The sequence below is a fragment of the Protopterus annectens genome, chromosome 1.part2 (assembly GCF_019279795.1).
Source record: "Protopterus annectens isolate FY-2018-M chromosome 1.part2, PAN1.0, whole genome shotgun sequence".
NCBI lineage: Eukaryota > Metazoa > Chordata > Ceratodontiformes > Protopteridae > Protopterus > Protopterus annectens.
Genome location: NC_056727.1, coordinates 173,868,702 through 173,882,879, shown reverse-complemented (window position 1 = coordinate 173,882,879; position 14,178 = coordinate 173,868,702). Strand labels below are relative to the sequence as shown.

At 40.7% G+C, this 14,178-nt stretch overlaps 1 protein-coding gene across 3 annotated transcripts in view; it reads right to left on the bottom strand.

Moving 5' to 3' along the window:
- BATF3 (basic leucine zipper ATF-like transcription factor 3) overlaps positions 1-14,178 on the bottom strand; it is a 222,530-nt gene that overhangs the window by 12,974 nt on the left and 195,378 nt on the right. For 2 of the 3 annotated variants that reach the window (XM_044055422.1, XM_044055430.1), the window contains one exon: positions 3,824-3,898. The exons of the other annotated variant lie outside the window; for it this stretch is intronic. In XM_044055422.1, the coding sequence (XP_043911357.1) occupies positions 3,824-3,898 (75 nt within the window). The remainder of the gene's footprint in view (positions 1-3,823; positions 3,899-14,178) is intronic. 3 annotated transcript variants of the gene reach the window in all.

The window sequence follows — 14,178 nt, the reverse complement described above, 5'->3', positions numbered from 1 at the left end:
AACAAGTACAAATATGACTCTGTCATTGTCCATGTCGGAGTGAATGACTTGAGAAGTACCTCTCTGGACTACATGAAAAGAGACATGGAAGAGCTCTCGGATCATGTTGCCCAGGCAGGTATGACCCTAGCCCTGAGTAGCATCCCGCCTTCGCCCAGAATGATACCACAGCATAAGGACAAAATAATTGACTTCAACAATTGGCTAAGCTTCTGATGTCATTCAAAGGGGATCCAGTATCTGTCTGCCTGGGACGACATGATCGACAGTCCACAATGCTTTGCCAGAGATGGTCTGCACCTGTCAGCCCTGGGATTCAGGTTACTGGCTAAGGCTCTTGCCACCCGTATAGTGCCTTTTTTAGCAAAGTTCAAAGGACAAAACCACCACCGTAACAGGTACAATCATGTAAAATCTGAAGGTAATGCTACTCAATGCTAGAGGTCTAAACCTCAAAATGCACTCTCTCGAGGCACTCCTAAAAATGGAGAACATCGATATCTGTGCAGTAACCGAGACCTGGTTCAAGGCTCCAGAGAGCACCCTTGCAATACCAGGCTACAACTCTTACCACACTTTTCGGCCACCAAACCAGGACCGAAACACTAAAGGTGAAGGAGTGTCCATATTCACCAGGGATATTCACAACACCAGGCTTGTTGCCCAACACAATGCGTCTGAAATTCTCCAGGTGCAACCAACACTAGGTAAGACTGCAATCCAAATTGTAGCTTGCTACAGATCCCTCACCATGCCCCAAGATTCTCACTACACCTTTCTAAACATACTGGAAAATATTAAGATACAACCAAACACTCTAATACTGGGTGATTTCAACTACCCTGCCATTAAATGGGAAAACTACTCGTGTACCAACACCTTTGCCCAATGGTTCTTGGAATTCATAAATTCCAACACCCTGGATCAACTAATCCTTAGTCCCACCAAGGGCTCCAATATCCTAGACCTGGTCATTACCAACATGGGAAATCGATGCGCCACACCTATGGTTACCCCCTCGTTGGTCAGGTCTGACCATAAGCTAATCACCCTTGACATCCACATCCCACGCCCACCCCCCAGCCAACTTCATGCTACACAAGTCAGAAGTGACAAACTTCATGACACCCATGGAGATGGGGACTGAAAGTTCGACTGCTGAATCGTACACTAAGGCACTGTACGAGCACATCCACATGTGCATGAATTGTGCCATTCCCAATAGAACCAAGACACTCTCCTCCAAAAAAAGGAAGCCAATCTGGTGGTCCCTTGCCATAAACAACCTTTACAACAAAAGGAAGAAACTGGTGCAGAAAAGAGGAAAATCCCAGGATGCAAAAAACTCCCTTACCAGCCTCAGTAAGAAGCTGAGATCCCTCATAAAATCCTCCAAAGCTAGTTACGAAAATGAAATTGCCAAAGATTCCAAAGACAACCATAAGGCATTCTATAGCTATGTCAAGAATCTAAATGGCAGTGCTCAGATCTGCTTTAAGCTACAACAAAATGGCATTAAATATACTGATCCCAAGGATATTGCCAGTATCCTGGCAGATAGATTCAGTGCAAACTTCAACCCCCTCTCACCCCCTAAAGGGCCCATCTCAATACCAAAAGATTGCCAAATTCCAGTAATAATGGCCAGACAGGTAAAAAAATGCACTCTCCAAAGCTAAAAATACAGCATCCATGGGACCAGACGACATCCCAGGCTGTGTACTACATGAACTACAAAATGAACTGGCATCTCACCTAAGTGTCATGTTTAATCATAGCCTCACCTCAGGCTTCATGCCCACTGAGTGACACACAGCTACAGTTATCCCACTCCACAAGGGGGAATCCACCTTGGATCCTGGGAACTACCGCTCCATCAGTCTGACGAGCCTGATCTGCTAGGCCATAGAACGTATTATCATGAAACTTATAAAGAAAGACATTGGCAACCTTCAAACACTGGACCCCACGCAGTTTGGGTTTGTGAAGTGCTGATCTTGTCTCCTGAACCTGATTGACTTCTTCGAATCAATCTCCAGAGCTGCGGACAAGGGTAATGTGGTCCACACTGCCTGTCTGGGCCTCGCCAAGGCCTTCAACATCATCCCCCACTCTGGAATCATAGATAAACTTACTAAGCTGAGCATTAATTCCTAAGTCACTCGATGGGTTGCCAACTGGCTTACTGACAGAACCCACACTGTAAAAGTAGCCGACTTCAAATCCAGCTCCAGACAAGTGACAAGTGGAGTACTTCAGGGTTCAGTCCTGGGACCACTCTTGTTTGGCATCTACTTCTCTGAAGTACAGGCCGACACTAAGGGACTCTGGCTAACAAAGTTTGCAGATGACTGCAAACTGGGAGCCATTACTGAATCCCCAAATGATGTGGATATTCTACAAAAGTGCCTTACAGAAACAGATGCTTGGTGCCAGAGCCATGGGCTCAAGCTCAATGCCAATAAATGTATAGTTATCCCCTTTGGGAAAAAACATGTACCCGTGAATTACCACATAGGTGGCAGTACACTAAACACTGAAAGTGTGAAAAGAGAGTTAGGGACACAGGTGGACAGTGGTCTCACCTTCGATAACCACATCACCACAACAGTCAGGAAATCCTTCTATGTGGCACACCTCATCACTAAGGGCTTTTTATTCAGAAAAAAGGAGGTCATTGTCCCACTATACTCATCCCTCATTAGGCCCATTATAGAATATAACGCCCAGGTTGGTATGTACCTCTCAAGACATCTGCAACAACTGGAAAGGCCGCAGAAATACCTCACTAAAAGAATCACAGGCCTAAAGCATATGCCCTATGCTGACCGTCTAAAAAAACTCCACCTATACTCTGTTGCATATCATCTACTTAGAGGCGATCTCTGCTTAACATACAAGGCCATGTCAAACCTAGTGCTGTTGGACATGCTACACTTAAAGAAATCCCAATCCCTCAGAGATACACGCTCCAGGGTTCTAAACCTTGTCATCACAATGAATAAAACATGCTGGAGGGATAGGTTCCTGACCCAGAGACTCCCCAGACTCTGCAATAGACTGCCCATACATGTCAAGCAGAGCGCCTCTTTGGCCCTCTTCAAAAGGAACCTTGATGATTGGATGGGAGATAGGAAATTCACCCTGGGGATCACATCAGTCGCCCTGTTAGACAGGGGTCCAAGGAAGTAAATACTGTGGGAAGAAATAGCCAGGGAATTGTTACGGCTAGGCTTGTATAGGCCCATGAACCTATTCACACAATTCACACACCCACTTACGCACTCATTCATACATCGCTCTCACTCTCCTGACCTCACACCCACATGCCACACACCCACTTATGTATTCATTCATACATCCCTCTCACTCTTCCAATCCCACACGCGCGCGCACACACACACACACACACACACACACACACACACACACACACACACACTTCTTCATTCATGCACACACACACACACACACACACACACACACACACACACACACTTCATTCATTCACATATTCATTCACACATTGCTCTCACTCTTCCGATCTCACACACACACACACACACACACACACACACACACACACACACACACAGCCACTTCTTCATTCCTTCCTGCATTCATTCACACATCACTCTCACTCTCCCGATCTCACACACACACACACACACACACACACACACACACACACACACACACACACACACACACACACACACACACACACACACACACAAACACACACACAGACTCTTTTGCTTTCATGCATGTATTCACTCACACACAGACAGACACATACATACTCATACAGGGATTCACTTACCTTACCCGACGGCCTGGTTCCAAGTGCTCCACGGAACGGTACTGGTCCGCGGCCCGGTGGTTGGGTAACGCTGATCTATATATTCAATTCAAAATCATATACATTTAAAACATCCACAATAGAAATTATAGTAGGATAAAGCACCAAATCAAGGAAAAACAGCATAAGGTGAAAAACATACAACAGTAGTACATTTTAATGTATACTTTTGTATAAAATAATCATAATGTTGAATACAATGAAAAATGATTCACTGCTTGCCCAAATCGCAAATATATACCTGAGATACAGACCATGGCTGTAACATAAGGCTCCAGACAGGTACAGTGTGGTCAAGCTGGTGCCCAAAGACAGCGTGACAGTTTAGCAAGGGAGGGTGGGGATCTAGCATTATGGGAAGTACATACTTTTTGTATCAGGTGTTGCCTCTTCCATCAGTCCTCAACTGATAGGACAAAGTCCCCAGCTACTACAAATCCTGGGAGGTCTCATGGAAGTATATGCTGGAGGATGGTGGAACCAGAAGAAGCCCAAGACCTAGGATGCAAGCCCAGCATGCAGTGGGATATAAGGTTATGCACATTAGACCAAGTAGCTTCTGCACAGATGTCATCAGTAGGCACTCTTGAGAAGTAGGCCACATATGTAGCTACTGCCCTGGCAGAGTAAGCTTTGGGATTATTGGGCAAAGCTAAACCTATCTCCTTATATACACACCAAATGTATTCAGACAACCATCTGGACAGAGTCTCTTTAGAAAGCCCTTTTTCAAATTTGACTGTAAAAAAGGAAACAACAGTTGCTCTGCCTTTCTTACAGCTTTAGTTTGTTGTAGGAAGAATGTCAGTTGTCCTCCATCCATCAGATGTAAAACTGTGCTCCCCTTTTTTGAAAAAAATTGGGAAGAAAAAAACATTTACAGTTTGATTCAAAGTAAACACTGAAGTCACCTTCAGAAGAAAGGTATGGTTAGTTCAAAGTGATACAGAATGTTTAGGAAAAATAAAGTAAGGTGATTTAAAGAAAATAGCTTGAAGCTCTGAAATTGAAGTGCAGGTAAAAACCATCAGAAAGCATCTTCACAGGAAACATAATTTAACTCCCCGGTCACAGCTGGTCCAAAGGAGGGTTTTATCAAGGCCTGAAGTAGAATGGTAACGTTCCAAGATGGGACAGAATCTCTTAAAGGAGTGGTGGGAGGCAGGAAGAAAGGCACCCTTTAAAAAAGATTTAGACAACATCAAAGAAACAATGGGAGACTGTTTCTTTCCCAAGTGAAAATGTGAGATGGCAAATATGGGACAGTAAAAGGGCGACCTTGAGAGACTTCAGGGTTGTCAAACTACCAGTGAACATGTTTTCTGCATGTGCTGGTGAGGCAGGTGGATCAGTTCGTAACACATTAACCACCGAACTGAAAGAGTTCACTACAACACACATATAAAATCTGGCCCAAGGAACTGGAATGAAAGAGGCTGCCATCGATCCCAGGAGATGCAGTATGCACCTAGGTGTGTGTGTGGGGGGGCTTCTGATGGGAAAGGACTGTTACGGCTTGTTGTTGAAGGGTGAGAATAAACAACTCTGGTAGTCTGGCATTCTTTAATGTCATATCCAGATGGTCTCCAATAAACTCTATTGCTTGCACAGGAAACAGCTTTGATTTTTCCATATTGAATGTGATTCCCAGATGAGAACAAAGCTGGAGCAAGGAATCCCTGGCTTACAGTAACAGATTCCTGGAGGAAGCAGTTATGAACCAGTCATCCAGATATGGGAATACTCAGAACCCCTGCAGACTGAGAAGAGCTGCAGCTGTTTTCATGCACACAGTGAACATCTGTAGCTATGGTAAGGCCAAATGTCAGGGCTCTGAACTGGAAATGACTGGCACCCAGCCAAAAGTGAAGGAAACTTTTGAGTGCCTGGCTATCTTGATGTGGTAGTACATATCTGTAAAGTCTATAGAGCACATCCAGTCATCCTTCCTTAATAGCTTTAGGATGGACTAAACCCTGACCATCTAGAACTTTTTAAATTTTGATTTAGCTGGCTGATGTCTAAAATGGGCCTGGGGTTCCTATTTGTCTTTGGTACCAGAAACAGTCTTGAGTAGACTCCAGTTCCTTGCTGGTCTGGTGGGACCTCCAGGTTGTGTCTGAGAAGGGGCTCCAAATCCCTTGATTCTGCAGATCTCCTCTGCAGTGAGGGCTACATCTGTTGTGATTATTCCCCTCTCCCTTGAGGGGGGCCTACTGCTGGAAGCATCAGGGGCAACCCTTTCAGATTTAAGGAACCACAGCTTCTTGCCCCCTTTCTGGTTCCAAGAGAAAGGCCTTTGAGGGGTAGATAAGTGAATCACAATGACAGACAAGGTCTTAGCATTTTGCTCACTTCTAGACATCGTTTCTTGCATCTTTGGTCAAAAGAAGGTGGAACAATCACAGAAAGTATTGATGAAGGACGTCAAAGTGTTCCGTAAAGTAGCAGAGATGCAGCCAAGTGTGCCGGCAAACAGGAGTGCTAGCACCCGCTGTTCTAGATGTGCCAGCTGCCACCTTGGAAACAAGGAGCATGGACACATTTCAGAGGGACTGGAAGGTAGCCAATTGTGTATCCACTGTCTTGCAGGCTTCTGTAAGGACCATGAGAAAGACTTGGAAAGCTCCTTCATCAAGTCCCTCTGAAAACATTTTAAATGTGCCAAGTAGCTCAGTGCCCTTAACACAAAGGTAGCTGAAGCATACACCCACTTTCCAAATCTGTCCAACACCCTGGACTTCCTGTTCGGGGGGTGGACAGTAAAGCTCTCTTCTACAAGCTCTTTCTTGGCGACTGCTGCTACCACCATGGAATCTACCACAGGACTCTTACTTCAAAAAGGCCTGTTCTTAGGACAGAAAGATTTTATCAGATTTATGGGGAATTAGATCAACCAAATCTGGTTTCTTCCAAGCCAGTATGAAAACCAAAGCCAACAGTTGTTTGGTGGGAGGGACCACCCAGGAAAGGCCAGTCCACCAAAGGCTGAGGAATACTGATTTCTCTTAGGAGGAGGCTTCAGTGGACCATTCCCCCCTTCTGTCTTGATTCTAGTACCTGTAAAGGAACTCTCCCCTCATCAAAATCAGTATTCTTGGGATCAGTATTCTTGGGGATGGACTGCTGAGGGGAGTCTAACTGCCTCCTTTTGCACACATACTTCCAGTATACTTCCTCAGTGGGAGGTTCTGGGAAAGACTCAGAAGACAGGTAGTCCTTACCCATAAACTGTCTCAGCCTAACTACAATAACTCTTAAAAATACACTTACCTGCTAAAGCACTGAACCTAAGATATCATCTGAAGTGTTCAAGCAGAAAATAAGTTCTGATGTGTTCAGTTGACGGATCGGAATTATGGCTATGGGAAGAGCCTGAGTCTTGATCCAAGTCTAAGAGCTGCCAATGTTGGATCAGACAGACCCATAAGATGAACAGGGATGGAAGAAAACAGTGGATTCAGTCATTAAAATCATTTCCATATATCCATACACTATTTCATTTGAAAAAAAAAGGTGTTTGAAGAAGTTCAAGGTTTATACCAGCATGAATATGAAATTGCTTTGATTAGAATATTTCAACCTAAACTGAAATTCTGAAGGTAAATTACCTCAAGATGCCAAGTTGTTCACTTGAAACTTGAAAATATAAAACATGACAGTGTAAATGTAGTGTATGCATACAGACCAGTAGAATTAAAGCAGAAAGACAATATGCTACATATGGAAACATTATAAGAGTTAAGATTAAGAATGAAAGATGGTTGGTTTCTTTGACCAGGCAGTCATATAGGAAAATCATAGTAACACTTAAGATGGGGTAAGACTAGGTAAAGCAATAAAAAGATTAAATCGAAGTATAGCAGAGGAAGATGTTTGTAAGCAGTATTAAATGAGCAATGGGAAGCCCAGCTTTTAAGAAAAAGTACAGGTGGACTACTTACAATTTGAAAAAAAAAACTGGTGCATATGTGGAAGTATGAATAACAGGGAAGTGACTAACATATTTCAATGATTTAGAAGATGGTGATGACAAATATTTTACAAAGGAAAGATATGTATGAAAAGAATCTGAGGAAAATAATTGTTCTTTTGCTGTTACAGCTTCTAGTAATACTATTACTGTCATTAGTGTAGTTACACTGCTGTTATTGACAGTTTCTTCTTTACCACGTTGTTAATAAAGGCAGTAAGTGTAAAATTTGAAGTATAAAATTCCGGGTCTAAGAAGAATGTCTGTGAAGGGCCATCGTCCTGTACCACAGAGCTATATCTAGATGAGGCGTTGATTAAACACTGTCACATTAAGCTGAACAGAATGGAGGGAAAGCTGTAGGAGCTTAGAAGTTGTTTTTTGAAAACTAAGCAAAGATCAAAGACAACTATATACAATAATTCAGAAGCAAACTTTCCTACAGGAAAAGTCTTCTGTGGCTACCTGGATTTCTGCAGTGGCTACCTGAATTTCTGCAGTGGCTACCTGGATTTCAGTTCAGTATGTGGGCCATTAAAATGTAATCTGTGGCTGAAGCACACAAGGGTAAAGTACATTTCATCCTCTGAATTTTTTCAAAGTAATGGTCATGTAGACAAGTTTCTGAGACATTGGGGTTTCACTAAAAGGAACAAAGATGGTCAGAGCTTACTAGCAAATGTAATCCCTAAAGTCATGTGCTTTGCAAGTTTCGGTCATCATCATGTGGGATGGCGCAGTGATTAGTGTTGTTGCCTCACAGCAACAGGTTCTCCAATTTGATTCTTGGCTGGGGTGGCTTCTGTTCAGAATTTGCATGTCTTCCCTGAGTTTTCTTGGGGTTCCACTGGGTGCTCCCGTTTCCTCCCACATTCCAAAGATGCGTCTGGAGTATTTCTCCCTGGGTCTCTGTCCAGCCTGACTTTCCTGGTAAACAACTGTTTAATAAATAAATAATCAAATTTCTACCTTCAGTCTCCTCTTTGCAACTATAGGCAATATGGATAAGATGGCAGTGTGAGCTGATATACTGGGTTTGAAAAGCAAACAGCCCAGCAATGTCAAGCCATATGCAGTCCTCACATCTGGCCATGAGAAGAAGAGATTGTGTGGGTACCTGGCTGCCTTAAAGATGGTCATAAACTCTCCCAATACTAGTTTTGAAAAGAAAAAGCTCAAAAAAAGACTGAATGTCATTGGTGTGGTTGCGTTTATGTTGGAGAATGGAGAGATAACAACAAATTTTGACGAGGACCCGTAATTATGGTAATCAAACTGATGCAACACAGCATGGTTTCTCAAACAGTAGATCCACACTGACAAGTTTAAAATCCTTTCATAACGTTATATCTAAAAATTTAGATCAAAGGAAAAGCAATGCAGTTATATATTTGAATGCAAGTTCTTTGATGCATTACAACATTATATTATGATGCACAGGGACATAGACGTCAACTGAGAACTGTTCCACAAGTGATACAATGGATTACAGAATGGCTGAGTGGCAGAAAGAAAAAAAAACATACGTGAAAATCTAACTAGATAAATGTAATTTCAGGTGTACTCAGAGGATCTGTCCTAGCACCAGTATTCTTTAATATGTTTTATACAGTTTCCCCTTGCTGTGCAGAGATATACTAAAGAAGGATGTGGACTCAGACTGGTGCAGTTATTTATAATAACGTAGATTACTGCACATTAACTTAGCAGAAATAAACTTATGGGCATCCAAATCAGGTCTACGCTTTAATACTAGTAAGTGTAAGGTAATGACTTTTGGTAGGCTTGCAAGTAATTCAGCACTCATGATCTATAACCAACTTGAAAATGTAGACTTTCTTAAAGATCTGGGAATGGAAAATGACCAACAACTAAATTTTAAAACACGTGCTGAATATTAAGAAAAAGACACTAAGGCAATCATGACTTACTTAGAATAAGTCCTTTGTATATATATCTCTATAATTAGGCCTAATAAAAGTACAGCTTTGCCTTTTGTTATTTATCAGGGGATCTGTAGAATTTTGAGATTACTCTGAGGATTACTAAAAGGCTAATCAATTTTAAATGTCAAGTATATAGTGACAGACTTCAGAAACTAGAGTTATTCAATTTAGGGTACAAATATCTTGGGCCTTAGTTATGTTTGACATTTAAAGCTATAGGTTCTGTTGAATCTTGATTTAGGCCTTCAACTGAAAGCAGAACTACACAACAAAACAAGACCAAGAAATGGGACACTTATTTATCTCACTGTATTCCAAATTTATAGACTAAGTTATCAGTGACTGTACATATGGCAACATCACCTAGTGTTTTTTTTTTCAAATAAGGTTAGATTATATAGGAAGTGAAAAGTATACGCATGAATTTGAGGATTATGCATTCTTAGATGGCCTTATGGTAATAAATGTGGAATTACCCAAATTATGAAACAGACCTAACAAAAACATGGTCAGAAAATGTATGGGGAGCCTCAGCACCTGCCAACAGAATGTTTGTGGGGATAATTACAGATCTCATGTCTTGCCCAAAGTTACAGTTAACAAAAATTATATGGACTATAATATTCATTGCACCAGACTGCTGTGCAAAAATAATGCAACCAGCGGACATGTTACGGGACACCCCCTTTAAAACAAAACACAATCAACTTACAAACACTGGCTAACCACAAAGCAGTTCACTGGAAGTCTCCAAGCCTAACAAAGAGTTTGACAACTGGATAGTAAAATCAGTTATAGCAGCCATGGATAAGACTGTCATTAAAAATATGTTAAAGTTTGTGGAATCACAGCCATTGACTCAGGCCAAATGGTGAAACTGCAGCATGGCATGCTAAAAGCAAGCTTTCCATCAGTCTCCCATGGTGATGTCCACCCTAACAGTTCAGTGTGAGTACAGAGTCGGAGTCTGATAATGGAAGCCCTGGCAGTGAATCTTAAGCAGAAAGAACCTGAGTGAAGCTTTGGGAAACAGACACAGCTACAGCTCTTCTTCTACTAATTATTTAAAAAAACAAAGAACAAAGATGTATGCCACCTTTGACATTTTAAATCATAATCAAAACTTTTTGGTTAAAAATAGGTAATTGCTGCTTTTAACCTTTAAAAAAAAACAGTATTCCAGCTCGACTAAAAATAAATAAATACATAAATAAAAATACTATTGTTTATTTAATTGACATGCAGTCTTGGCATGTTCAATTTTGCCTACTTTATCTTGCCTTGCCTTAGTTGTTTTACCAGCTTGCTATAAAGTTACACAGTTAGAGAAACTAAAAGAAAAAAAATCCAGTTTGCAATGCAGCAGCTCGAGCTATGCTTGCTACTTACGTATATAACATCTCATTTTAAGACTCAGTTGCATAACTGTCTGGTTTATATAGCCTAACCATCATGTATAATGTATTCATGGCTTGCTTTGGTGCTGGAAATGTAGACATAATGCTACATCTCTAGGTCTGGAAATAATGTAGCGCCTAAGCTAAAGAAAAGTTTATAATTAAATGCATGAACAAAGTTGTAGATGTGGGGTCAGCATACTTCCATTTACTAACTTTATTCATAAAGTTTGATGAAAGTACGCATAGTTAGCACTTTGCTATGACCAAAATTTATGAATTAATACAGTATTTCTTTACTTAAAAGTCACCTTCTGTTAAAAGCTGCCCTCTTGTTAGAAGTCACTTAAAAAAGCAATCCTACTAAGTTCCCTTCTAATAGAAGCTGCCCTCTGATAGAAATCATGGTTTTAATCAATATGAAAGCTGACTGCACATGGCTACAACATTTATTCATGAACTTCAATGCACAGAACTATCAACATATGCTGCATTCCATGTAACCACTCCTGGCAATGGATTGATAAATATCTCCTGGTTTCTCTTATCCTGGCTACAAACAGTCACAATCCCACTTTCAAAGACTCTTTAAACACCTTCCATCAGGTCGATAACTTGCTCCCACCTCTCATGGCTGGATATGTAAACAAATCTCCTATCTGTTCACACCGTTGCTTACAGACATAGTTATGAAATGAGATATTAAACAACCACTTCCTTTCTATTCTTCCTTACTCAATCCCACTATTAAAAATCTGGATGTCAAGGTCAGTCAAGGAAACAGGTGGGGTTTAAACATTGCTAATTATACAAATTCACTGGTCACTATTTTATTTACTGCTGAACAGCCCTGATGCACTTGTGAAAAGTATGTATACCAGTTGAATTATCCTTCTCAAATCCAACTAAATCTAATCCCACAGTCATACACTATAGCAATATCCCTTGTTTTGGGGGTTATGAACTTCTAGGTCCTTGATGGCAATATCCGAGCTATGTGATCAAGTTTCCAATCTCTGGTTATAATGGCTATTCATTCCAAACAAACAGAATCTTTTATTATTACCTTGATATTCATCAGGGAATAACCCACAAGTGTAAACTGAGGCCATAGTAACTATTACTGTGTTCTTTCACTGTAGCCTACTTGCATTCATGATGTAGCAATTCAGTGTGAAATTGTATAATGATACCCATTCTGAATGCGTAGAAAACACACACACATCCTAGCACCTTGAAACATTGAGGTTACTTTCACCTCATACCTACTTGTCATCAACTTAAATATTTCTTACTGAGACAGAGCACCTGAGGATTATATTTCTTCATTTGTGTATATACATTTGTTCTCTTTATAGGGTTTGGTGAGCCATTAACATTCCAGGATAACTGAAACAGTCTGTTTTTGTACTCCCACTTCTCCTGTATTATGCTTCTAGCAACTATCTCTTATCCAGTCTAACTTTCTAGTTTAATAGGTTAGATTTCTTCCGTTTTCTTTCCAGAAAGATTATTTTTCAAATTTTGTCTTGTAAAATACTTTACTCTTTCAACTGAACCTGACCAACCAGTAGGTTGGTTTTCATTCTCAGCAATAGTTCATGCAATGAGGCCAACCTTTATAGGTTCATAGGTTGGTACTAGGCTATTAGCCCTAGGGCCTATACAAGCCTAGCCATAACAATTCCCTGGATATTTCTTCCTACAATATTTACTTTCCAGGACCCCTGTCTGACTGACGTGATCCCCAGGGTGAATTTCCTATCTCCCATCCAATCGTCAAGGTTCCATTTGAAGAGGACCAAGGAGGCACTCTGCTTGACATGTATGGGCTGTCTATTGCAGAGTCTGGGGAGTCTCTGGGTCAGGAACCTATCCTTCCAGCATGTTTTGTTTATTGTGATGACAAGGTTTAGGACATTTGACTCCATCAACAGAGGTGCAGAGCACCACTACTTAATCCACTAGCAATTGAACACGATTCTTTATTGGCTCTTTTGGTTCTCACTGCTGAAAGGATATGATTGAACGTTTGTTTCCCCCCAAAAACTCAACTATATACAACATTCTGGCAATACTAACGACCAATAACTAAGTAAAGCAAAACTGAAATATTTATGTGCATTTATCAAGCCAAACATTCAATTTAATGTGTACATTCTAATGTTTTTGTGAGGTTAATGATGAGTTTGTGCTTTAGCTGTCCTCAGCAATGATGTGACATGATTGTCCATGTTTGATAGAGCACAAACATGGTGCCCACCCCAATATACTTCTCCAGTAGCAGATCAAGCAAAACTACATTTCTATCTCATCTACATATTTTAAACCACTTTCATTCAATAATAAAAGTTGTTTAGGGAAATTGATCGTCTTTTCCAATTAACATTACCTTGTCTACTTCTGATTAGTTGCTTCCAAGCTTCTCAAGAGGACCTGATTACAAGGAACATTCCTCATTTCCTCAAAGTTCCACACTGAAAGCATGTGTCATACATTCAGGGTTAGGAGCTTCTTTTTACCTCATATCCATTGTAAATACTTCTGAATCATATTAATTCATCAAAATAAATTTCCAAAGTATACAACACATTTTAGGAATCCTGTGAGTGTTATTGAAACTCTTAGTAAGTATTCCACATTTTGCTAATTTGCTCCACATTATGAGAGATAGTGCTCCTCATTTTGGAGTTGGAAGATTGAAAGCTATGGTTGCTTCTTTACCAGTTAGCACTACCTTGTCTATTGATGAGCAGTTGCTGCTTTTCCAATTAACATTACCTTGTGTACTGATTATCAGTTGCCTCTCTTTGATAATCATATCAGTCAGACAAATTTCTCAGCTTTTGAATTTTAGTCTTTACCATGAATACCACTAAATATAAAGCCAATGACATTCATTATTAGAATGTTATGCTTTAGTGATAGCTATATTGAGAGATGTTTTGGATTGATACCATGTTTAAGCACTGAATATTTATGAGGGTTATAAACTGACTG